The sequence below is a fragment of the Lissotriton helveticus genome, chromosome 11 (assembly GCF_964261635.1).
Source record: "Lissotriton helveticus chromosome 11, aLisHel1.1, whole genome shotgun sequence".
In the NCBI taxonomy this organism is placed as follows: Eukaryota; Metazoa; Chordata; class Amphibia; order Caudata; family Salamandridae; genus Lissotriton; species Lissotriton helveticus.
The window spans coordinates 76,191,346-76,218,555 of NC_136072.1; the positions used below are offsets into that span (position 1 = coordinate 76,191,346).

The 27,210-nt window shown below is 41.3% G+C and overlaps 1 protein-coding gene across 4 annotated transcripts in view; it reads left to right on the forward strand.

The window, feature by feature from the left end:
- Window positions 1–27,210, forward strand: part of LOC144791219 (dehydrogenase/reductase SDR family member 4-like) — a 232,906-nt gene that overhangs the window by 102,558 nt on the left and 103,138 nt on the right. For all 4 annotated transcript variants that reach the window (XM_078665871.1, XM_078665869.1, XM_078665872.1 and 1 more), the window contains exon 4: window positions 22,159–22,260. In XM_078665871.1, coding sequence (XP_078521997.1) covers window positions 22,159–22,260 — 102 coding nt within the window. The remainder of the gene's footprint in view (window positions 1–22,158; window positions 22,261–27,210) is intronic.

The window sequence follows — 27,210 nt, forward strand, 5'->3', positions numbered from 1 at the left end:
GGATAATGGTGTTCAATTTAGTTCACAAGAAATTAAATTCTTGTGGTATTAAACACACCAGAACTCCTCATTATCATCCGCAAAGCAATGGCAAAACTGAAAGATTTAATAGAATTGTAGTAGAATGTGTACAAGCAGCTTTCAGATCAAAAACTTGTATTTTCCAAGCAGTGAAAGATCTTGTTTGGTCATACCATACTTCTCCTCATGTAGCAACCAATTTTAGTCCACTTGAACTCATGAGAGGGAGAAAAGCTTCTTCACAGGTCTATCCATTTTGGATGGTGAAATGTTTTCACCATGGTTGTGACATGAGTAGTATGTGGGATTCTGCCAACAATAAATCTTCTGAAATTAGCACAACAAAAATTGAATCCACCATTGGGGAAGAAACTAACAAAATTAACGTTGGAGATTGGGTTAGAGTAAAAAAACCCTGTCTCTGTTAGAAAAGCTTTTTCAAAATTTCTAGATTGTCAGCAAGTTGTAGAAATTAGAAAAAATGCTGTTAAGCTGGCCAATGGCAATTGGTGGAATACTTCTCGTGTAGCAAAAGATCTGTGTTCTTCTCACAGAAATATGATAAAGTAGAAAAATATTTCTAGAACAGACAGTGGTGTCAGGAAGAGCAACATAACTCATACTAGACCTAGCAGATTACGAGATTATGTTTAAATACTAATGTATTTCTTTGATATTGTATTCTATTCATTTGTTCCTGTTGTTTTCTTCTATATTTCATTGTTCTTTTAGATAAAAAAGGGGAGGTGTGGTGATGTGATGATGTTGGCAGAGAACCCTTACTAGAATGTGATGTAATTTGGAGTGTTTAGACTATGTGGATTCTCTGAGTGTCAGTTATTACATCTGCTGTGGCTGTGCCAGCTGAGAAGGGACGGCTCTCTGTTCGTGATAATAAATATCACTTGGAAATACTATTTATGTGTCAGCCACCATCTTTACATTATCTTAGCTACCAGTTTCGGTTCTTTAGCTTTGAGACTGCAGATTGTAAGCCAGCATTTGAAGATGCATTAACACCGCAAGCTGCCCTGGTTCAATCTAACCTAGCTTTCTCATTTAAGAATTTACTCCTGGTATAAAAACCATTAGAGTGTTACCTGAAATGAGGATGTAGAAGTAGTACACAAACTCCTCTCGTTTTATTTTTGGTTAAATCACTGCTAAAATATCTGTGCTGATCTTGGCTTGGGATAAAGTCACTCCAGATTCCTTAGAAAGCTATGATATGCTCTTGCAGCAAAGTTTTGCCACAGAGTTCCCTTAAATCTAATTTTGTTTCACTTTTATGGTTCAATGTGTGCTTGGCATATACCAATGGAAGCTTGTCTCTGAAAGACATCCCCCTTCCCCAGAATCCTTTATTGTTTTATTGACTGCACTTCTGAATCTATGAGTCATTTATGTGTCCTTCATTAGAAACATTTTGGGGCAGATTTACAATGCCCTTGCACCACTTTTGCATCACTTTTCCCATGTTAAAAATGACACAAAAGTGGCGCAAGGGCCTTGTAAATAAGCTCTTTTGCATTTAGCTTACATTCCTGAAAAAGAAAACCTACTGCTTGGTTTGTTTTGTCTAACATGCATGTATTCAGTTCATGTGAGATAACCGTGTGCATTTTTGTGCAAAGTTTTTCAGAAAGCATGAAAGAAATCAACTCATTTTGAAGTGCTAACTCACTTCACATTATATCCCAATCAAGCTCAAAGGAATAAGGAATCATATTTTCTAAACATATAAAAATTTTGTGTGAGGCACATTTCTGCATGAAATGTGGTGTCATTCAGCCCATACTGGCTAGCTCATTTGCAGCCAAAATACATTGTTTTTAAATGGGCAACTTTGCATTTTTAATAGGTAATATTTTTTTGCTGTGTGTGGTTATGAATGTTACTATCCTGTCCACCCTAGTCAGGTGTTCAGAAAAATCACTTTATTATTTGTAATGTAACATAGCATTTTGGGATGGACATTCGTGTGAGATACTCCTTCATTTTTTAGTGCAAGCAAAACAGGGACACCTTCCTGCACATAAACAATCATTTGTGGCAATTTGCTGTTTCTACCTGTGCTGCACAATGTAGCACACATAAAAACAGCAAAAATGAGGAGAAATAAAGCATTCCCCCTTAGTTCGGCATGTCAAAACCTGGTCTTAATTTTGGCACTGTCCCCTATTTAAGCCACCCTTGTTAATAGGAGGCAGCGCAAAAATCAATGGATTTTACGGTGGAACACCTATCGCCCACCTAGCATGAAAGGTGGCCTTATTTTCAAGTGGCGTTAAGACACATTAAGTGGCCTAACACCGCCTTGTAAATAAGGCGATGTCCTTATTGCCGCAGGAACATCCTTAAAAGTGAGGTTCCTGTGGCGATAGGGGCTTGTAAATATGCTCCGATATCTCTAACATCTGATAAATGCGATGAGAATAATGTGTTTATTTGATGGAATAAGTGCCTCTCAACCTGTATATATTTTTCGTTAAGGTAATCACCAGATTCTCATTTGAGAGTCTTTTAAACTGTTGTCACTTATGCTGCCCTGGCCAGAAGTGTTATTTATAGACTGATTATGAGTTCTGTGTTATGTATTGTAGCGTGCACGTGTTACTCAGATCTGGGAGAAATTAGTCCTCTAAAGGTTTTTTTTGTAGCCAATACTTAATTACCAAATCAGGGAATCCATTCTAACATTCTGAGATGAATGGGGTATTTCATCACCAAACCATATCTGGTTATTTTGATGTCTCAAAGGGAGTTCATGGTCCCAGTAGAGTACATAATTAACTACAACTGGTGCAGGTATGTATGTGTAAGTTCCCAGCGTTGGGGTCTTTAGAATTAAAACTCTATCCATCAGCAAAGTATTTTAAAATCAAAAAGGTATGCAGCTTGTGCATTTACCTCTCTCTTCATGTTAGGAACACAGAGCTAGGTTTGTGTGTCCTGAAATAACTTCTCTTACAATCAAAGCTACTTGCACCATTCTTAACAAGCAGACTAAAAAATCATCAAATTCACAAATTTAGAAACTTAAATGCTATATAACTGTTTATATATCAATTGCTTGATAAACCTACAGTAAATGGGGTTTCGCAATTCCTGTAAGAGGTAACCTATACTAGACCAGACATCCATTTTTAGGAGGGATAATTGTCCTTCTTGAGGATTTAACCACAACTACTGTTTCTTAAGGCTATACCCTATGACTACAGGTTTGGAACACAAGGCCCATAACACAAGCATTGAGTTAAATGTGCTATGTATGAGAAAGGTAGTTCAGGTTCATTGCAAAACTGCAACCTGTCTCTTTTCACCTCTGGCAAACCAAACAGTCCCTCCCTCAGTGAGACTGGGGTAGTCAAAACAACTGTTCGCAAAATGAGTTACACTATCAAGGACGACTAGATATGGAATATGTATTTAGAGAAATTTTCCAGATATTTAAATCTAGTGCTCATGGTGACATCACAGAGAGCATCTATCATTGAAGTCGACAGTGAATGCAACTAAGCATTCCCTAGACAGTGAAAATAGAAGGGAAGCACTGTAATAAGTTTATCACAACGTATATCCCTCAACACCCTCACTTTGCTATCTCTAAAGCACTATCCTTGTTCTATCCAATCAATAAACCTGAATCACAATTTTCAAAGGTGATGCCCTCATACATGTGACAACAAGATTTGTTATGTGACTGGAATAGCTTGCATGCATTTACGGACACAAGAGAACAAGATTGTGCTTGTTTGAGGACAAACATTGCCCAGCAGCAGTTAGTGGAAGCACCATGCTTCGCTAAGCCTTGGATGAATCTCACTTAAGGTCTCTTTTGTGTAATCTGATGCTGAGCCCATCATGATCTCCATCCTGGAAGAAGTGTCTCTCTACATACACGGTCAATTTCAGTGTTTATAAAATGACCAGTACTTTTTTAACTGATTCTTGGTGACAAACAGGACAGTGATGCAATGGAAATTTCAGCCAGAACTAGTACTCCCTGAAGGTGTCACCTTATGCACAGATCACTGCTATATCTCGCATATGTACCAGAAGACCCTATAACATTGATATTTTAGGATACCTCTGTCCGACTCATATCTCTTATGCTACGGATAAACTAACAGGGTGCTATTGTTGTTCTTTCTGAATGTGTTGTATCACGATAATGAATTTAAATCTGACTACTGCAAATAACTACATTCAGGCCAATGCTATGTACTTTTTAAAGATGGGTTCTAATGCAGGAACCTATATCAGTGAAATACAGGAAGGTTTATGGGGTAGAGATATCTGTAAAGAAAATGGTAGTGAGAGATAGCTATGGTAAAATGGGGTGAGTGGAAAGGTAGAAGAAGGTCCAGAGAGAGAGATGTGTTTATGTGGAAGAGAAGAGTTGATGACAGAGAAAAAGAAATAAGGATAGAGAAGAATCGGTAGATGTAGAGAAATAGAACAAGATAAACAGGAGTAAGAAATTTTGTGAAGAAATTGGAAGAAAGAAAGAAAGAAAGAAAGAAAGAAAGAAAGAAAGAAAGAAAGACCGGAGGTAGAAAGGTGAAGTAGTGAAGTAATGGTGAGGTGAACTAGAGATGTTAGTGTGAGAGAGTGGTGATGTAGAGAGAGGTGAGGTACTAAGGAAGATGTGAAATAGAAGGAGAATAAGGTAAAGAAGTGGGTGGGAGTGGAGAGGTATATACAGGGATTAGAGAGAGGTAATGGAGAGAAACATGGACAGAGATATAGTGATGTAATGTAAAAATAGAGTCAGGTTTGTGTGAGTAGTGAAGTACATGGAGGAGAGATGCAGAGAGGTGTGCTAGTAAAAGAGCAGTGAGACAGAGCAAGTTGGAGTAGTCAAATAGCTTGAGAGTTATTGATACAGAGGTAGGCATAGAGAGTGATAGAGAGTGAGGGATATGCAAGGTCATGAGTTTTGCAGTGGATTGAGGTTTATTGGGTATATAGATTGAGAAAGAGGTTAGGTAGACAAAGGTGAGGTTTGGCTGAGATAGAGAGAAAGGGTGTAGGTACATGGAGATGCATAGACAGAGAGAAGGGAAAAGCAGAAAGCGTAATGCGATGTAAGGAGAGAGCAATTTGATTCTCACCAACTGCCTGGAAGTGAGAGGATTAAGGTTGGGTAGGTCAAACATGTACACAATTTATGCTAAGCACATTCAGCTGCAAAATGATTTTTTAAAAAGCTATTTTCTATGTGCGCCTGTTATTATGACATGCAGGAGTCTTGTTTTTACCCCTTATTTAAACAGGGGGTACTTGAAAGGGGGCTGGTTTGGGCAATTGTCCACTTTCCCCATGCCTTAAAACATCCATGCCGCTGTGTCGCCTCCCCTCCCTTTTGGAGGTTGAGGTGTGCACACATCCTCCCTCCATAACCACCTTCCACTAATTCCATATCACCCACCTTTCTTGTTTTTGGAGGTTGAGGTGTGCACACATCCTCCCTCCATAACTACCCTTTGCTTTTTCCTTGCCTTCTGGTTGTTTAGGTATTCACTTGTGAGAAGATAGGTAATGTTTTGCTGACTACTGCACACTTCCTAGAAAAGAGGATACCTACCCTCTCTAAATACCAGAACCCTATATCCTATCTGGAAGTGTACATATAGAAAATATAACGATCAAAAAGCCATAAAGTCATAACTTTCAAATGTAACCTTGATTACAAGTGACATATTCAAAATTTGGTGCTTGAATTTCTGGGCATCTTGGACCACATGAAAAGCTCCATTCAATAATACCTCTACCCTATTAATCAGTGCAGCCAAAGTTCTTGCTTCTTGAAATCTGTCTTTTGGGATCTCATCTCTTTGTAACTCTAAGAAGTGTTAAAGACTAGATGAGGTGATGGTTATAGGATGGGATTTTCTCTTTGATCAGTTCGAAAGTGAGTAACAAATGTGTGTTGATAATAATCTTCCTTAGAGGGCAGAAAGGTACTCTTCAGGTACCATCAATGATTAAACCCTTCAGAAATAGAACGTTTTCTTTCTCTACAATCCGTTCATGTGGCAGTTCTGCAATTCATTTAATGATGATGTTGTCTGTCTTATCACTGGTACTCTTGTGGTTTCTGCAGCATTTCCAATTCCTTCGAGAATCCCCTCCATATGTATGTGGATCTTCTAGATGGATTTTCCAAATCTTCAAATTTTCGCTTCAGGATTTTCATTTTACCATCTTTCTTTTTAGCTACTGCTTGGAATTGGGCTTTGAACTTTGAGATCTACACTTCTGATTGCAATTTACCATAGGATAATTAAACGATCTTTCCAGCCCTTGTTTCAATAAATCCTTCTAAACCATCCTTATAATTTTGTTCTAATATCCTTGACCTTTAAGAATGTAATATTTTAAAGCATGATGGAGCGTGCTACAAAATTACATTTGTTTTTTATAATAAATAATCCATAAGCGTGATTTTCTTTTTGAAAATTATAGTAAACAATGGCCAGCTTGCCATAGGAGTTTCCTCCCATGGCAAAGGGGCAGTGTTTACTTTTCAATGCCCTTTACCACCTGGTTTTTCCTATAAGCCTGCCCATCTAAATTAAGCAGGTGGACATATAACTAAACCTTCAACAACCCTTCTCTGTTGGAGGAATTTGACTAGGGTGGAGAGGGATTAGTCTCTGCTGTTGTTAAACTATGGTCTGTCCGAATTTGACTTGGGCGGGCAGACCATAGTCTTGGTGGGGAAGGAACTGCATTGCAATGTGATGGTGTTCCAACTCACCACAATATAAATCATGCCCACAGGCACATCTTTCCCTAGAATCTTTCCCCTTCATAGTGATTTCTTATCCTGTATGTATTTTTGCCTAGTTGACTGGGATCCTGCACAGTTTTTATTTTAGATCCTCTTCCACACTCTGCTGCATCAATTTTACTGTATTTACTCTTTCCTCTCGGCATTCCTCCTGGTGCGGGCTTTCTAAAATGGACCATTATGCTAAGTTTCTTTTTACTGATTTTGTTCCTTGTACTTCTTTTTTCTTTATTTTTCCTAATATCTTATCTTTTTCTATTCTTTCTTATTCCCTCTTTTACCTCTATATCTTGTTCTTCCTCTTTTTCCTTGTCTTTCCACATGTATTTATCTTTTTAAATTTTCTTTTACTTCTTCCTCACTAATGGCTCTTCTCTCCTTTTAATTCCTATGCTTTTCTCCCCACTTTTCTAGCTATTCCAATTCCAAATATACTGTATTAGTATTATATTTAATATTCAATTCCAGTGTTTTCCTATTGAACAGCCAGCCTTACTAAAGTGAAAAATATCTTTGATGTGCAAGCCACTGAAGGATATTTTTACCATTAATCTTTTAAATGGCCTACTTTGACATACCATGCACCCTGTCTTATGGAAAATAAGGCCTACTTAGGATGAACGAGTATTGCAGCCCACTGATAGCTATAATTTCTTAGCCCTGTGTCTGTTTGTACCACATACTAGGGACTTACAGGAACATCTTTAAAAAATATAATCAGATATATTCCACTTTTACCATGTTGAAAGGAGGGGCATAAGCAGTTTATCGCTGGTTAGCAGGGGTAACATGCACAGAGCTCCACAGACCGGCAAATATTTGGTGCAGTAAAAAGGCAAGCAAATCTGAAGAGACTCTGCAGAAAGGACACATTTTGAACAGTAATCAAAAAAATGTACTTTAATTGTACAGAGATGAAAGTTGCACAAAACCATGACATAAATAACAGACATCATTTACAAATACAGGAACATTTGCTAAAACAATTCTGGACATTCTTATCTTTAAATATTTTTTCTTTCGCTAAAATATCATCCATTAAAGAAACAATATAACCAAAACCACCACACCTCTTAATTACAATAAAAAACTCACTTAAAATTAATTGTATGAATAAAAAATGAGGCAGCCAACATCAACTCTAGCATTGAATTATACCATAAAACTTACATCTACCAGGAATCGGCGTCACTTGCGATGAAGTCCTGGAATGTGAATGACCTGCTGCACTGCATTAAACAAACTGCTGTTCTTCACTGTGCTAAGAGGCTTCGGCTTGCGGTCTTCATGTTCCAGAAAAACCATTTAGTTGGGGCACATTGTCCTTTCCTCCTCCATCAAGGATATAACAGGGTGTATCACTCTGGCTTCTCCTGGGGCTCACATGGGGTGGCTATCCTCTTGTGTAAGGGATTCCCGCTTGCAGCAACCAACACCCATACTGATCCCAGGGCTGAAACATTGGGGTGGAGTGCATGCTAGAAGGCAGATATTATACCATCATTTTTCTGTATGTTCAACAGCTGCTTCTCCCTCATACACTTGATGTGCTGGCTTCCCTGTTCTTGGCATTGCCTCATGGTAGTTGGTGGAGACTTTAATATGGCCCCTGAGCTGGGGAGTGACCCTTTGGGCATGGTCATTTCTCTCATTCTTGAACACTTGCTGCTTGGATGGATTTTCTGGGGCTTTGTGACGTGTGGAGGACATGCCACTCCTATGATCATATTTAGACTCGTACTTCACCGGCCTACCGCACCTGAAACCATATTGATTTTATTTCAAGGCCCAAGTGGACATCCTTCAGTTAACCAACACTGTGATTCTCCTATAGGGCATCTCCTATAATGCCCCATTAATGGTTCATCAGAGCACCTCGTTATTGGGTTCATCCTATTTGGAGGCTTAATGTGTGGTATTTGATGGACCAGTAGTGCTCGCCACACATGGAGGCTGGGCTGCAGATGTATTTCTGGGAACGCTAGGACACAATCCAGTCACCCTGTACCCACTGGGTGTTTTAAAAATCCACAATCCGTGGCCATGTTATGCAGTTAAACTGTGCTCAGGAGAAACATAAGCTTGCCCAGATTACTGCCCTGGAGGCTCAGTCAACCTCCAGTTGGACAGTACTTTAGACCTTGAGCGGCAGGTGCCTGCTGCCCTGGAGACAATGAGAAAAGCTCTCTCTCTCTTGAGGAGGCCTGACAGAGCTGGAGGGCCTCGATTTGTAGAGTATTCGAATTTGGGAATAAGTCTGGGAAATTGCTTTATTGAATGGCAGTTAGGGAGGTCGCCTGCCAAATGATGCCATGTATTTTGGATGTTAGGGTTTATATCTGCATTTACAGATATGGAGGGATGCACACCTGTTTTAAATCATTTTGTTTTTTTCTTCATTTTCGTCATTCCTTCGGCGCAGTTGCGTGCAGATTGGCTATTAGGCATGCCCTACTGCCACTGGTTAAGAAACTTGTAAAGGAGGAGGGACTTCATAGCCCCTAAACCAAATGCACAGCTTTGTGCCGCTATTTAGCGTGCACATTTAATTCAAAATCTTTTATCCTTTGTTTTTTAGTTATCCAACTTTCAACTGTATTTTAACTCATGTTTTCCAAATATTATTTCAATCCAATTTATCAAAAGGTCCAACAATCGGGATGTGGTGCCAATTTTCAGCTTTCTTGCATTCAGACAGTGCCAATCCAGGCCTCTTTGAAAGAATACGAGTAGTGCAAAAAGTCCATCACAAGCAGTCTTTTATTATTCTAGTTAAAAACCCAATGCATTTCGGGCCACTTCCGGCCCTTCTTCGGGGGTCGCTACAAATAAATAACAACATAAACAAATTATTAGCACTTCTCATCCTAAATAAATAAAGATGCAACATGCTTTCATCAAATAATTCGCTCCGTTATTACTAAAACAAAAACATTTCACCATGGTGCGTAGTCCCATTTCGTCTTTCTCTCTTTCAGTTAAGGCATCATACATTTAAACCAACATTTCCAATATTGCTAATACTAATTCATGTTATCCCAGTGTTCCTCCGTCCCTTCCGTTGTAAACCACACTCTAACCCTCTAATCACATCGCGCTACCTTCAAGTCATCAACGGTGTTTACATACAGTCTATGAACTTTTAAACAAGTGCGGTACTATATTAATCACTCTCTGTCATTATTACATTTCGAAAAACCCTCTTCCCCTCCCACGCTTCTTCCGAACTGCATGAAAGCCAAGTCTTCCCACCATTCCCCTTACCTGCTTCATTAGTAAATAAACGTCTACCGTTCTCGCCAAGATTATTCCAAACAGTTAGTAGCTGTTGCTTCCCGTCCATTGCCTTTTAAACACTCCACCCCTGCATTGTCCCTCCCGATTTGCCCAAAGCCCAAGATTTCCTTTTCTTTATCACGCCTTAATCTATAAAAGAACTACATTGCCCATAGTGCATGACTTCAGTACATTATATTGTCCATAGAGTCCATTAGTGAAAGAATGTCACATGTGCGTTTATATATCCGTGCATGTAGTTTATATCAGTGCATATAATTTGGCTGAGCCCCCTGTGATGAACTCCGATTTTTCCTCCGATTGTGTGAGTCCTGAAACATGCTTCCTTCTCTTGTTCTTGTCCAATTTTTAGGCGGGTGCAAACCCTGTGTAGGGCTATAGTTATGAACATTTACAGATATGGAGGGATGCACACCTGTTTTAAACCATTTTGTTTTTGTCTTCATTTTCGTCATTCCTTCGGCGCAGTTGCGTGCAGATTGGCTATTAGGCATGCCCTACTGCCACTGGTTAAGAAACTTGTAAAGGAGGAGGGACTTCATAGCCCCTAAACCAAATGCACAGCTTTGTGCCGCTATTTAGCGTGCACATTTAATTCAAAATCTTTTATCCTTTGTTTTTTAGTTATCCAACTTTCAACTGTATTTTAACTCATGTTTTCCAAATATTATTTCAATCCAATTTATCAAAAGGTCCAACAATCGGGATGTGGTGCCAATTTTCAGCTTTCTTGCATTCAGACAGTGCCAATCCAGGCCTCTTTGAAAGAATATGAGTAGTGCAAAAAGTCAATCATAAGCAGTCTTTTATTATTCTAGTTAAAAACCCAATGCATTTCGGGCCACTTCTGGCCCTTCTTCGGGGGTCACTACAAATAAATAACAACATAAACTAATTATTAGCACTTCTCATCCTAAATAAATAAAGATGCAACATGCTTTCATCAATTAACTCGCTCCGTTATTACTAAAACAAAAACATTTCACCATGGTGCGTAGTCCCATTTGTCTGAATGCAAGAAAGCTGAAAATTGGCACCACATCCCGATTGTTGGACCTTTTGATAAATTGGATTGAAATAATATTTGGAAAACATGAGTTAAAATACAGTTGAAAGTTGGATAACTAAAAAACAAAGGATAAAAGATTTTGAATTAAATGTGCACGCTAAATAGCGGCACAAAGCTGTGCATTTGGTTTAGGGGCTATGAAGTCCCTCCTCCTTTACAAGTTTCTTAACCAGTGGCAGTAGGGCATGCCTAATAGCCAATCTGCACGCAACTGCGCCGAAGGAATGACGAAAATGAAGAAAAAAACAAAATGGTTTAAAACAGGTGTGCATCCCTCCATATCTGTAAATGTTCATAACTATAGCCCTACACAGGGTTTGCACCCGCCTAAAAATTGGACAAGAACAAGAGAAGGAAGGATGTTTCAGGACTCACACAATCGGAGGAAAAATCGGAGTTCATCACAGGGGGCTCAGCCAAATTATATGCCCTGATATAAACTACATGCACGGATATATAAACGCACATGTGACATTCTTTCACTAATGGACTCTATGGACAATATAATGTACTGAAGTCATGCACTATGGGCAATGTAGTTCTTTTTATAGATTAAGGCGTGATAAAGAAAAGGAAATCTTGGGCTTTGGGCCAATCGGGAGGGACAATGCAGGGGTGGAGTGTTTAAAAGGCAATGGGCGGGAAGCGACAGCTACTAACTGTTTGGAATAATCTTGGCGAGAACGGTAGACGTTTATTTACTAATGAAGCAGGTAAGGGGAATGGTGGGAAGACTTGGCTTTCATGCAGTTCGGAAGAAGCGTGGGAGGGGAAGAGGGTTTTTCGAAATGTAATAATGACAGAGAGTGATTAATATAGTACCGCACTTGTTTAAAAGTTCATAGACTGTATGTAAACACCGTTGATGACTTGAAGGTAGCGCGATGTGATTAGAGGGTTAGAGTGTGGTTTACAACGGAAGGGACGGAGGAACACTGGGATAACATGAATTAGTATTAGCAATATTGGAAATGTTGGTTTAAATGTATGATGCCTTAACTGAAAGAGAGAAAGACGAAATGGGACGACGCACCATGGTGAAATGTTTTTGTTTTAGTAATAACGGAGCGAGTTAATTGATGAAAGCATGTTGCATCTTTATTTATTTAGGATGAGAAGTGCTAATAATTTGTTTATGTTGTTATTTATTTGTAGTGACCCCCGAAGAAGGGCCAGAAGTGGCCCGAAATGCATTGGGTTTTTAACTAGAATAATAAAAGACTGCTTGTGATGGACTTTTTGCACTACACGTATTCTTTCAAAGAGGCCTGGATTGGCACTGTCTGAATGCAAGAAAGCTGAAAATTGGCACCACATCCCGATTGTTGGACCTTTTGATAAATTGGATTGAAATAATATTTGGAAAACATGAGTTAAAATACAGTTGGAAGTTGGATAACTAAAAAACAAAGGATAAAAGATTTTGAATTAAATGTGCACGCTAAATAGCGGCACAAAGCTGTGCATTTGGTTTAGGGGCTATGAAGTCCCTCCTCCTTTACAGGGTTTATATCTAGACAGGCACCTCTGATATTGCGCAGGTGTTTGCGGAATACTAGGGGGCACTTTATGACCATCGCCCGTGACCTCCCCCGGATGGGGCACATCCACTATTAGCTGATATTCCACTGCCCTCCATACACCACTCCCTGGAATTGGATCAGGTCACTAAGGCTGAGGAGATTGTGGAGGCACTGTCTGATTATGGTCTCGGGCATAACGCCTGGATTGGCTTCTAGTCGAGTATTACCAGCTATACAGTGAGCTTTTGATTTCTCATCTTCTGCCCCTGTGTAGGGCGACGATTTAGGCTAGCACTTTTCCCTCAGACTTTGACTTGGCCACGATTGTGGTGATACTCAAACCAATTCAATACTTGGATGCGTGTGCGGCATACCAACTGATTTCTCTCATTGATATTGAACTCTTCCCCGAAGTGTTGATTAACTGGCTACAGCGCACCATGCTATTTCTGGTCCATCCCGATCAATGTGGCTTTAAGCTTGGGCGTAGCACCTGTCGTTGTATCCAAAAGGTCCAGATGGGTCTTTCTCAGGCCCAATGGCTGCAGCACCCACCGGCCCTACTCATGATTGACTTTGAGAATACCTTTGACTCGGTTGATTTGTGCTTTTTGGAAGCTGTTTTGGATCGTGCCAGTTTAGGGCCTCACATTCGTAGACACACCAATCTTCTCTATTCCCATCCTTTGGCACAAGTTCAGGTGAACTGGACACTTTACTGACCCTGAGGAGTGCCCAGCCAGGCTGCCTGCTTTTCTCTGTCCTCTTTGCCTTCACTATTGAGCCCCTGACCTGTGTTATCCATTGTGATGCACGTATGGGGCTTGGCCTTGGACTCTAAACCTGAGCAGCGTATGGTATTAATGCTGATTATGTGCTCCTTTTTCTTGGGATTGGGTGTGTGGTGTTTGAAGAAGCAGGTGCTTTATGAGGAGGCCTCGGGGCTCTGTGTCAATAGTACCAAGTCTCTTGAGGTGCCTGTTACAGGTGGTGATTCAGAGGACCACATCCGTAACATCATCATTCCCATCCATCGCCTTCTCATTCAATACCTGGCATACATGTTTCTACACTTCTGGAGCTGGCGTGGACTCTTAACCTGTTCCCTCTCCTTGCTTCTATGACGCAAAACCTGCAAAAGTGTCAGCATCTCTAGCTTCACGTGATGGGCTCAGTAACTCTCTTTAAAATTACATTACAACCTTGATCCATGATTCCTTTACATGTTTTAGAACTTCTGTCTCCCCCCACAAAGGCTTGATTAGGTACTTTAGAGTCCATGGGCCATGATTTCCTGTGGGTTGGCGGGCATCCCCAGATTGCCCATGTTAACTGTCGATTGTTGCTTTTTGATGGCGGCTTAGGAGTGGCTGATCTCTACTACTCTTATTTAGCTTTTCCAGTTATGGTCCTGAATGACTGGCTCACTGGGGCTGGATGACCCGGGGTATCGGGCAGAGCTGTCTCTGCTGGGCCTAGATTGTGTCCTCTTGGGCATACCTTATGGGGCACCACATTCCCTCTCTCTCCCGGAGGTTACTAGGGGTAGGCAGAAGTCGCAGAGTTTTACTCCGCAGAATTCCATGGAGTTCCATAAAAGCATCGCGAGATTCTGGATAAATATGCCCACTCCAAATCATTTGCAAGATGCAGTCCCTTAAGTGCAGCATGAGCGTGTTTACATTTGGTCTGCCCATTTAGAAACTAATTTATAGTGGGTTGTCTGCAAGGAATGTCTTCTTTCACGTAGAAGCAGTTGGCTGCAAGTGACAGTCTACTTTTTGTATATCAGAAATGTCTGTGTATCCCTAAAACATCCACTGTATATATTGCCACTGTTACACATTTACTCTTGCAAATATCTAAATTTTGTTTCAGTAGCTTCAACCATAACTTAGATGCAAACATAAAAAAAGCTTTGATTGAATGCCTGAATTTAATGTTCTTAATATTCTGGAGATGTTTCCAATTACATGCCTGAGCCATTGGAACTTCAAGATGTGTAAAAGTCTGTAAATTATCCGTTAAATAAATGTCTTCAATACATTTGCTTTCAAATCTAAACAGTCCATAAAGATCACAGAAGCATCCAAAAGTTTTTGTAGTCCATTAGCCAATGAGGCTATGAGCACGGCATAAGCAGTGTACTTTAAAGCGGGGGCCACCGTGTGTCTATCTGTGGGCCACAACAGCTTGTTGGCACCAAACACTTGTCTAAATCATTTATGTAGAGTGTGAACAAAAATAGTTCCAGGTCACACCCCTATCATACACCTCTCTTGACCTTAAAGGGTCTGGATCTGGATCATTCAGCAGCATTTGACACCGTCTCTCACAGGATCCTGCTGAGGAGGCTGGTGGACCTGGGTGTAGGTGGCACTGTGCTGAAATGGCTCACGTCGTATCTCACTGACCGCACTCAGCAGGTTTTCACCCCTCCCTACACTTCCTCAGCCAGACCACTCAAATGGGGAGTCCCACAGGGCTCCTCCCTCAGTCCTCTCCTGTTTAATGTTTATTTTACTCCCCTGGCAAAGCTGATTGCTCAGACTGGGATCAAATCCACTTCCTACGCTGATGACATTCAGCTTCTTTTTACTTTCGATTCCCCCTCTTCCTCTGCTTTTGATCCGTTAAAAACTTGCCTTAGGGACATTTCCAAGTGGATGGATGCCAACTCCCTTCGACTCAATGCAGGAAAAACTGAGATTCTGTTTTTCAACTCACCCTCCCCTCCGGACTCCAGTCTATGGTGGCCAGAAGATCTGAGCCAAGCCCCCACGCCCAAAGACTCAGTAAGAAACCTCGGAGTCCGTTGGGATAACCACTTTAGTTTCAATACCCAGGTACAAACAGTGACAGCCTCCTGTTTTGGCAAGATCAGGACCATCAAACGGCTCATCAACTATCTACCAGCGGACTGCCGTAAGACTGTGATCCAGGCATTGACCATTTCCCATCTTGATTATGCCAATGCCCTGTATCTAGGTATCACAGCAGGCCTATGTCAAAAACTCCAGACGGTCCAAAACGCCGCCGCCCGGCTAGTGGAAAGAATCCCTTTCAGACACCACATCTCTCCCCACCTTCGCAAACTGCATTGGCTGCCAATGGCCAAAAGGTGCATTTTCAAAGCTATGACGCTGGCCTGTCGAGCTTCGAGGGGTACGGGGTCCGCCCATTTGAAAAACACCCTGCGACCGTATACCAACTACAGGACATTACGTTCCAACTCTCCTCTCCTCCTGGAAACCCCACGTTTTAAACGCTCATGTGCAGGTGGAAGAACCTTTGAGGTCTGTGCCACTCAGCATTGGAACAAGCTCCCGTTGGCCCTACATTCCTCCCACACAGAACTGACTTTCCGCAAGTCCCTGAAGACCCATCTGTTCTCCCTTTAACATCTTCCTGTGCTCTCCACTTTCAAAGTTCTCAGCGCCGGGACGCCCCGTTGGGGAAGCTGTGCGCTTTATAAAATACACAAATAAATAAATAAATAAATAAAGGGATCAGAGCATTCCTATTTCAGTACAAATCTAACGCTGGTTTTAACATCAAAATTGATTGCACTCAAGAAACTTACAATGATTCGCACTAAAGGGAAGATTTACAAGCCCCCTGCGCCACCAGTACGTCACGTTTCGTGATGCACTAGTGGAGCAGGGGGCTCCTCCACATTTACAAGGAGAGGAAAAGCCACTCTGCATGGCTTAACCTGTCCTTCTAAATACGGCCCCTTCGAAATACGGCCCCGGAGATGCGTGTGAATGCTACACCACCCTAGAGGTGGCGTAGCAAGGCACAGCAAGGAGAAATGTTTTCATTTCTCCTCGTTTTTTCCCCTTTCAATACGTGCTGCATTCTACAGCTTGCATTGAAGGAGGAAAATGCCTGTAGTGATTGTTTTTGTGCAGGAAGGTGCCTCTTCCTGTACAAAAACAATCTCCCCACCACGCAGGCATCTTTGCACCATGGTGTAAGGGTGCCTGCGCCAGCGCATGGCTGCAGTTTGTGCGCCAGCGCAGGGGGAAGCACAGAGATACAACATATTCTTGTAAATATGTTGCATTTCTGTGCTTCGGAAGTGCTGCAGCGTGGCGCAGCCAAAGGGCTTGCGGTGCCAAGCTGCAGCACTTCCTCGTAGATCTGCCCCCTAAGTTTCGAATGACTTATGCAATCAAATGCGCAGCTTAAACCCATGAATACTGCATGAAGGCAACCTTTTTTTGCTACGTATACTTATTTTTTTTTTTTAGTCCTCATCTCACTTTTCAAACCTCTGCGGGTCTTACGAAGCCGCTCTTACAATCTGTGGACCTCCGGCTTACCGCACTCGCTTGGGTCACCCGACCAATCCCTTTTGTGAGGGAGCTTGGTGTAATCATTGGACCAATTATATTAATCTTAAATTACAGCCCCAACTCACAAACAGATGCCAGATGTTTAATGGCTTATCTTCCACACCCTCATATTCCAGTCAAGCCATAGCGAATGAAGCCTTGAGCCAGTCCTCCATTTTTGGTGGAAGGAGACCTTTCCATTTCTTGCAGATTTCTCTACAAGCTAATAGTATCAAATAGATTAATAAACCTCTATTTATCTGTGAAGCCATCTGACAGAATCGGCCATCGTCCACAACAAAGACCAATGACGGGTTGATATCAATATTGGTTTTAAAAATATTTTGGATATAGTCACCCACATCTTTCAAAAAAGTTACCAATTCTGGACATTCTAAGAAGACATGTAGATCATTGGCTAGGGGTAGTGAACATCTTGGACATTTAGGAAGTGGTGCTGGAGAAAACTTGGCAATCTTGGCGGGAGTGTAAACGAGTCTATTAATAACAAAAAAAAATTCTTTTTCAAACAATCGGGTTTGACATCCATACTAATATTATAAAGAGAGAGCCCAAACCTTTGAGGCGGGTAATCTCAGTAACCACAGCACCAATCACAACACCCAATACGGCGTTGGAAAGGGCAGTTGCAGCAGAAGGACATAGGCTATGCAGACGGCCACCATATACATTTTTTTTTATTGTTTTTATTAACTTTTTAAGAAACAGTGGTGTTCATCACAATCATACAGTGCAAGACATACAATTGTACCGTAGAACACCATATGCATTTAAAAGGTAAAAAAACCGTGCCAGCAAAGTAGTCCCTTGTGGGTGTGTCTGCGTTGTGCTGTGGGCGTGGGCTGGGGGCGTGACTAACGCTGGGGGCGTGTGGTACGGCCATCCCTCGTGGGCTGTGGGCATGTGCTGGGGGCGTGACAAACGCTGGGGGGTGACAAACGCTGGGGGCGTGTGTCTGCCCTTCATGCCATGCGAGTCGTACATACAAGCGCCAATTACGTTGCTGAGCAGCATCAAGGGGCACGCTGGGGGCGTGACATGCTGGGGGTGTGAGAAACGCTGGGGGCGTGTGCTACATTCCGCCCTTCATGCCATGTGGGTCGTACATTAATCAGAAGATCGCCTGCTGTGGCCGTGTGCTGGGGGCATGACAAACACGTTCAGCTGGAGGCCTGGTAAGTAACATTACTGCGGCCTCTCCGGCGCGCTGTTACTGAACTCTCTCATTCAACGAAATTAGACGCACCTGCTACCATCAACTAGGGCTCTAGCCGGGCTCAGGCGGCGGATCAGTACACTAATTACACGCACCTGATAACATCAACCAGGGCTGCAGCTGGGCCTCAAGCGGGGGAACACGCGCCTGCTAACATCAAACAGGCCTGCATCTGGGCCTCAAGCGGGGGAACACGCAAATGAGCATTTCTGCGGGGACAATTACTGCAGCCTCTCCTACTCGCTGTCACTGAACTCTCTCATTAAACGGATTTACCAGCGGCTGATAACTCTCTCATTCAACAACATTACACGCGCCTGCTAACATCAACCAGGGCTGTAGCCGGGCTCAGGTGGTGGATCACTACACCAATTACACGCGCCTGCTAACATCAACCAGGGCTGCAGCTGGCCCTTTTCCGTCTCTATTCTAATGAAACAAAATTTTTTGTCTACAGCGAGATTTTATAATAAATTGCCCTTGCCAAATACACACATTACACACATTCTATTTCATACCCGAACAACGTCGGGACGGGCTGGTAGTGTCCTATAAATTGGTAGTGCATGGGGTGCCAACTCCTCCTCCTCTACCTCTGCAGACTGGTCACTAAAATCCATAAGGGTGAACGCAAACGCATCTCAGAGCAAAAATGATCCTGAAGGCAATTTATATATAGGTGTTCAATGGAGGAGGAAAAATTTATGTTTTGGTCCATTAGTTTTCTGGGACCATTCTCAGACCAACAGAAACCAAAAACAAATTAATAAAATGTATTTTCACAGCTGCCAATTAGAATATGAACACATCAGGTACTCTAAAATAAAGGTCAAGCATTTCACAATTTGTTTTTAGTCTAAGGAATTGCTCACAAGGCAGTTGGGCCTGAGATTAAGCAGGTATCAGCTACTATAATGTAAGCGCATGTTTATATCACAAGCTATTCTAAACAAACTTTTAGAGAAAATCATGACCACCAGCAACAAATCAAGAAAACGAATCCTTATCTTATTATAGTGAATCATCATAACCACTATGGGCACAACATGTGCTACAAACTTGGCCTTAGTGTATGTTGCCCAGTTTGAGAAAGAAACTGTTAATCATAGTGAAACTCTATGTACAGATTCCATCAGAAGTTGGGTGCATTATGTATTGGCAAAGCAAGGATGATTTGGAAAAGTTCAGTGGATTCATTATTGTGTTTTCAGACGTGGCTAATTCCGGGCATGAAGACTTAAAATTCACTAGCAACTATGACACGATAAGGATTCATTTTCTAGATGTGCAAAGGGTGGAGGAGGATGGTTTTGCCATAAAACATACAACTAAATTAGTGTCCTTTAAGTAATTTGCAAGGTGGTATAACCAGCAATATAACATGATTGTTTTACAATTGCCTTTTGTTGAAATGGCAAAATCAATAAGTGCAGTGATTTTTTTAAAGATAATTCCCTGTATAATTGTTCATAAATAAATATATTAATGTGAAAAACTATTTAAATGGACTTTATAGGTTTTCTGGAGTATCCTAAGTGACCTTAATATAATGATATTAAATAATTACTGTTTTTAAATTGTTATTGGTGTAATAGTGTGAGGGTATGGAATTTAGTATTATGTACTTATGTTTTTCAGTAGTGAGAGAGAACTGTTGGGTTAGCAGTATTGTCCTGATGACGGTCCAGGAATATTAATGGAGTGGACAAAAATGTCATAATTTCCTCTTCAATAGGATAACTATAAATAACTTGCATTGGGCATCAATGTTGCTCTGAGATGCTTATGAGGGTCTAAAGATATTTAAACAATGTTTCAGCTTTTGGTATGATACATGTAATATTTAAGTTGTGGTGCAAAGTTCATCTCATTGTCTATTTAACCCCTTCCATGCAGGCATATTCCCCCCGCTGTGCTGGTGTGAGGGGGGGCGTGCGCAGCGCCCCGGTGCTCATGACGATCTCAGCTCGTCATGAGGCACAGTGCTCGTGTGCTCATTACGAGCTCAGCTCATCATGATCACACCCGTTTCAATAGATCGCTCAGCACAGCAGGGAATTATCCCCGCGGGTGAGTGTTCTAACGGTCATGACGAGCTCAGCTTGTCATGAGCACAGGAGCACTGTGCCTCATGACGAGCTCAGCTCGTCATGAGCATGCAAGGGGTTAATGTGAAGAAAAAAACCTCACAATGACAGTTACACCCAATACAATTGATCATACCAAACACCACATTGATCTGGAACAAACAGCTTTGAGAAAAGTAGACATATAGCCTAAGCCGGTCGGAAATCGGCCTGACCGACCCGGATCCAGGCTGTTTTCCGACCGATCCGGACTCCTGCAGTCCGACCAAGTGTGTACGATGCGGCCGTATGCTGTCAGACTCGGTTCGGTCGGACTCCCAAAGCAGTCAATGGGAGCCGGTCGTACAACACGTACATGGGCTCCCATTGACTGAATGGGTACGTTGCGAACAAGTGCACCCCATACAGTGGGTACACATCAGTGTTATCCACATCGTACATGCCTGTGTTAGGGAGACCCATGGGTCTCCCCCTCAGTCCGAGTCGTAAGGCTAAGGGTCACAGGGGGACCAACGCGGACCCCCAAAGTCCGCCTCGGGGGGCTATTGCGAGCCGGCCACTCCGACTTGATCCGGCTGTCCAAATCGAGCACCTAACTGGCTTGGTCGTGAATCGTCTCCATTGTGCGCCACGGTGTGCTTGCGACCGGGTCGGTCGGAGCGGGTCGAAGCGGTCGGACCCGGAAACGATTCGGGCGGTGATCTTGCGCTTGTTCGCATCGTACTAAGTCGTCCGGATGCGTGTATGATTCGGACAGAAATTCAGCCTCCGAATCGGATCCGCTGATGCCGAACCCGATTCAGTGCCCTACCGACCGAGATTGGAATCGGCCCCTCAATGGACACTGGGACCAGAGGGTAGAAAAGAAAAATTGACGGATAAATGTTAAAAAATTAGAGATTGATGAGACTTCCATTATATATAAAGTCACATGATGGTAGCCTGATGGAACATAGGGGTTATGCAGTGACATGTGGTGGACAAAGAAGCTTTTCTGAGAAAAATGCTGTAGAAGCTGATGCAGACCCATCCTTGAGTTGGGACACAAGTGACTGGAGCAGTCTTAATAATGGCCAACTGCATCTAAAACACATAAAACACAGAATGACAGTGACATATTACAGAATTGATGGCCAAAAATCAGTTAGACCTATTGACCAGCTTCACCTTACCTATGCTCAATTTGCATGACACATGAAGCATCCACTCTCAACTCCCTGGAAGGCTGTTAATATATAAAAATACAAATTGTAATAAAAAGACACATTGTCTCACAAAACCATAGCACTGAAAAGAACCACTTTATCCTTGGGTGGTAATATTGTGCTTTGGCACAGTGCTGTCACAATGCTGTCACTAAAAGAGAGAGAACACAATGACTCTAGTGAGCAGTAGCAAAAACTGAATGACAAATAAGCAGACAAGTGGCAGAAGGAGGATGACTGGAAACTGAAAAAGTGTAATTACATGCATTAAATCTGTGGCAAAAATTCTTCAGTTTGAGCATGTTCTAGATAAGGGGTTTCCGTTGTAGGTCACAATTTTCAGGCTAACCACTAACAATGTAAATGAATTCAATTTATAGTTCAGTTAGGCAAATGTATGGTGTGGGTATTCTGAAAATTTGGGATGGTCCTGTGTTCCTGGGCCTATGCTGTGCACCCCTGTTCTTTGCAGTTACGAAACATGTTCTCTAGTATAGGAATAAATATGCAAGCCAGTAACATATAATTAATTGGTGACTGCTTCTTATTCCTCTAATTTGCTGCGTTTGGTTTTGATAAGGCTTTAGAAAAACATGGGAGAATTGACTATCTATTCTCAAATGCTGCTGTCGGAGCCAACCCAAAGAACGTCTTTGACACCACGGAAGAAGAGTGGACTGAGGTAAGACTGCATAGTACTAAAATGATCTGTTTGTAAGTCTCACTTTGGTTTAATTTGCTATCTGTCGTTAAGACAACTATCTAGTCTATGAAGCAGTTGTTAGTTCTTACTGTGCTATAGCACCTGTGTGCATCTGGGTACAATTGTGTGTGCTAATAGCATCAATCACCATTATCATAATTTAAATGTATCACTTACAGCTGAATAAATTAGAAAATGAGCTAACATTGTATTTAATGATGAAGTGATGTGGTGGAATGTGATGACCAAATTTGTGTTTATTGATGAAGCAGGTGTAACCAGCATCAAAACCATTAACGACTATGGTAATCTATCTTAAACCCCAAAGGAGTTTCTTGGTGGGCACTGGAGACCTGAGATTGGCCACCCTCTTCTTGCAGAAGCCAATTCCTCCCAAATGGTTTTTAAGTTCTAAGGGGCATTTTATATGCCAACTGTAGAGTACCACAGTGTGGTCCACCCAACAAGGCAGTATGAGAGTGAATTATATTACTGTGAGGCTCAGTAAAATATACTTCCTACACAAATGTGTGTCCAAATACAGTTAAGGTAAAAGTGACTATAGAACCGGATTATAAGCATAAATTGTACATAATGATCCAAGATTGGCACTTATACTATGTACCAATCAAACGTTACAGCTTACACATTTTAATTATAATAACATGATGGGAAAACACTATAGATTGCACTCTGTATCCCAAACAAAGGGTGCATTCCCATTTGGTTCTCAGATGAATTTTAAGGCATTAACATCATCACACATCAGGCTAGATTCAATTTGACTGAGTCTTGACTGCCAGAAAGGAGACTTATGTGCAGACAAAAGTCTTCTGTTCTCAGCCTACACAAGAACACGTCTTTCCACCAGGCGTGCACAACTTACCAGACACCCATACCTATCTGGCTGCAAGCATCAGACCTCACACTAAAGATGGCACAAGGGGATGCAGATCACACAATTTCCCAGGATCATTACAGTGAGTAGGTTTCAATTTGGGGGGCTTAAATCATAGCAGAGGATCAAACAATTAAAAGACATGGGGGGTTTTCACAGGTAGAACCAAAATCAGTAAACATAGCTTTCCAGAATAGGGAAGGCGGTTGGTTCTCCTAGATGCCACTACTCAGTCAAGAACCTTAATGCCAATCTGGTGGAATAAGTCTTATGTAAAACCATCACATAAATACATAAGCTACCAGGTTCCTTCAGAGCACCACCAGGTAATCAGCTGAGAATCTCACTTTCTACCCTCCCACCTGCTCAAGTGTGGAACCAATCATGGACCTAAAAACCAGCAGATTGCCTCGGGTACCATTAGTAATAATAAGCACTCCAGAGAAATGATAGCCATGTGCTTACTTTTCACCCTCTACCAACTGAAATAAAGAATACTCAGGAACAGATAAGCCACTGTATCTCTTCAGATGTTACCTTGGAATTGAGGTTCATATGAGACTTACTCTTGAAAACCTATAGTCAGTGAGCTAAGGAGAATACTTTACTCCTCTGAGCTACTTAAGGATATACTTATGTGGGCGCACTGTACCCCTAAAATCTTGTACCTCAATAGCATGCCATGGGTGGGTGGATCTGGAAGGGTGTTAAAACTCTATTGCAGGAGGCAATGTGTCACAAGATAAGGTACAAGCCAGCATATCAAAAACCACAGTCAAATAAGAAAGGCCTGACTAAATAAATGATTTGTTTGGGTGTAATTTGAAATGTATAAAGATTTATTACAACAAATGTAAATTACATTACAGAATAATAAAAAAGAATTAAAAGCAGAAACTGCTAGGATACAGGGAAATCAATTGCCACAAGTCCATCAGTACAGTAAATGGAAAATGAGGAAAATGCTAAATCTCAAATGTGCAGCAAAATCAGTAAGAGATTGGACAGCGTCCTTAGTAGCACCAAAAATCATCTGACTCACCCCCAAATGTGAGGGTTTGTAAAGGAAATCTTCCTATAAACAAGCATGGAAAGTGCAGAATCATCATGGCAAGAGCAAATAAAGGAAAAAATCCCAATAGATCAGAAATAAGATTTTTTAATCATGATACAGACTTATTTCCTAAGCACTAACCCACTACATGAATAATAAATGTGGCCCTCTCTGACCTAATGTCAACAGGATCTGTGAGAACAGACTTGTTACATAAACAACAGTAAACCATTGTGAATAAATCCAGTACTGCCTGCAGGTGGAAGAACCTTTGAGAAATGTTAGAGAGTCTTCTGTCAGAACAGTGTCAGTTGGAAATAAACAAACATGACTTACTTGACTACATGTAGGAGAAAACATAAACAGAGCACAAACATTATGAGACACCCATTTAGTAAAAGATGTTGTTGATGCCTATTTGAGGCCTAGTTAGCTTATGTTAGGAAAGTAAACATTAGCAGGTAATGCCAAAATTGTTTCAAAGTCAATAATATCATATTAGTACACACACGAATTTTAGCATAGATTATTATTCTCCATGTTATTATTAATGCCCAATTCTGAATAATGCACTAATGCTTTCTCACTTTCTATTGACTTACGTGAGCCTATGTACTCAACCTTATGTGAAACGATTAAGGCAACCCATGGACATTGCATCAATATGTTGAAAGTACATTGCTAACTAGATTGATTATCAGTTTTGCTGTCCACTGCTAGATCTGATATTTTCACATTGTCCTTTTTACATTTTATCTTTTAAAACATCAGTGTCCACTGATGTTAGCTCCTTATCATTAAATGATTTAAAGAGCTTCAGATTTGCAACATGCTCCTCATTTAGAAAAGTGGTAGCAACAAGAATGGAGCTCAATTTTGATATTCCAGTTATTGTTCATTTTTTCAGTGCCATTACATCAAAGACAATATGTAGGTACTACCAGAAAATGCAGTAGGAGGACCAGGAGCTAAAAAAATAATAGCATCTGTAGTATCTTGTGAGTTGAACAACAAACAAACTTAGAGGTCTAAATCAGAAACCTGATCTGAATATCTTTCAAAATACCTTCATGTCTAAAAAGTACAACAAGATAAAGAAGTGGCTAATAGTTATGAACAACAGACCAGATCGCCAAGAAAAGGGCCACCTGTAATTGCTAATCAAAACCCATTATGGATTCCCATCAATAACTTGTATGGTTCAATGTTTTCATTTGGTAATCCTGCCAGGGTATTCTGTCTCTTGATCATTGAGACATACGGCATACCCCCATCTTTGGCATGGGGTAATGACCTACAATTACTAGATTAGACCAAATGATGATGATCTGATGGGAAAGTGCAGTGCAAAAAAATGAAGATGAATGTGATGGTTAAAACAGGATAGGGAGCTTTAACAAAAATTACTTTATTGGGCATAAGCCCCTTCCTTGTTAAAAACAAGAACAGTGCAACAACAAAAACACAGTTTAAACAAATAGCTGCGAGAGGACCAACATGTTTCAGCCTATTATGGGAGGAAACCCAAGGCTTTCGTCAGGGTCTCTGTTCTCAAAGAATGCTACTGCCAAATTAGTGAGAAACGTGTGAAAAAATTATAATAAAAAACACACAAGTGAACTAATAACAGTAAAGGATATATTTCTCCTATATCTGTTTCAATTCCTCCTTGGCACCTGGTGTGATCTACAACAACAAAAACATATGTGGACCCTTATTAGGTTCAAAGGTCTGTTAAAAACGGTAATCTATTCATTAGTGTTCAAGATTTTCAAGTACTCACCCAGTGTGCCCGGGGAAAGGACCTCACCTCTTCCTGGACCTGGCTCAGGTAAATGTGAGACCCCGCTCTGTAAGGACAAGACAACCCCTACACTTAGTATAGATAGAGCGAGCCCTTTTTACCCTGCTCTCTCTATTAATAATGCTTGGGGTGCACCAATGTGTCTTGCACATAGAGCCTGACTTCCTGGTATAAACTTATCACCCAAGAGAGTCCTCGCACCCACATACAACTCTCTAGCTAGACTTTACAAAAAATATTTTAGCATATGTAGTTTAAATAAACTCAAAAAATGATTGCCAATACAGCAAAAATACCTTTTGTCCCCTATTCAAGGCTGACAGATAAAAGGGGCCAAACTTTTAATGAGACAACCATGAGGTAGTTGGCTTGTTTATCACTATTTAATGTTAACCAAGTCCTCCTAAAACAAGTGCCAAAAAACAGCCCAGACTGATTCTAGAGCCTACCTGTCCGTCGTTGTCCCAAACGATGACTGAGTCAGGGGGAGGCATTGGGCTGCTCGAAAGAGCCTCTATTTCATACGTTGAGACCAGCTTAACTCGCGTACTCTCGCGAGATTTTGATGGACTACAGAATGATGTCACCAGACCAGGAAGGAGTAGTTTTAACCAACCGCAGCCTGATTGTATTTAAACATAGTGTTGGAAATAGCAAACAGAAAAGGGAAACATTTCGTAAACTCTACAGGATGATGTCACCAAACCAGGAAGGAATAGTTCAAAGCAACCCCAGTTTAACTCGCGTAATCTCGCGAGATTTTGACGGACTACAAAATGATGTCACCAGACCAGGAAGGAGTAGTTTTAACCAACCACAGCCTGGTTGTATTTAAACATTGTGTTGGAAATAGCAAACAAAAAAGAGGGAAACATTTCCTAAGCTCTACAGGAAGGGTTAGGAAAAACAGATTGCGTATACCGGGATATAGTTGTTAAAGCAAACAGTGTTTACCGATGACATCTTTAATCGCGTGCTCTTGCGAGATTTCAAACGGACTACAGGATGATGTCACCAAAACAGGAAGGAGTAGTTCTAAAGCAACCCCAGCTTAACTCGCGTACTCTCACGGGATTTTGGACGGACTACAGGGTGATGTCACCAAACCAGGAAGGAGTAGTTCCAACCAACCACAGTATCAAGAATGGTACTAACCCCAGATCTTATGAAATA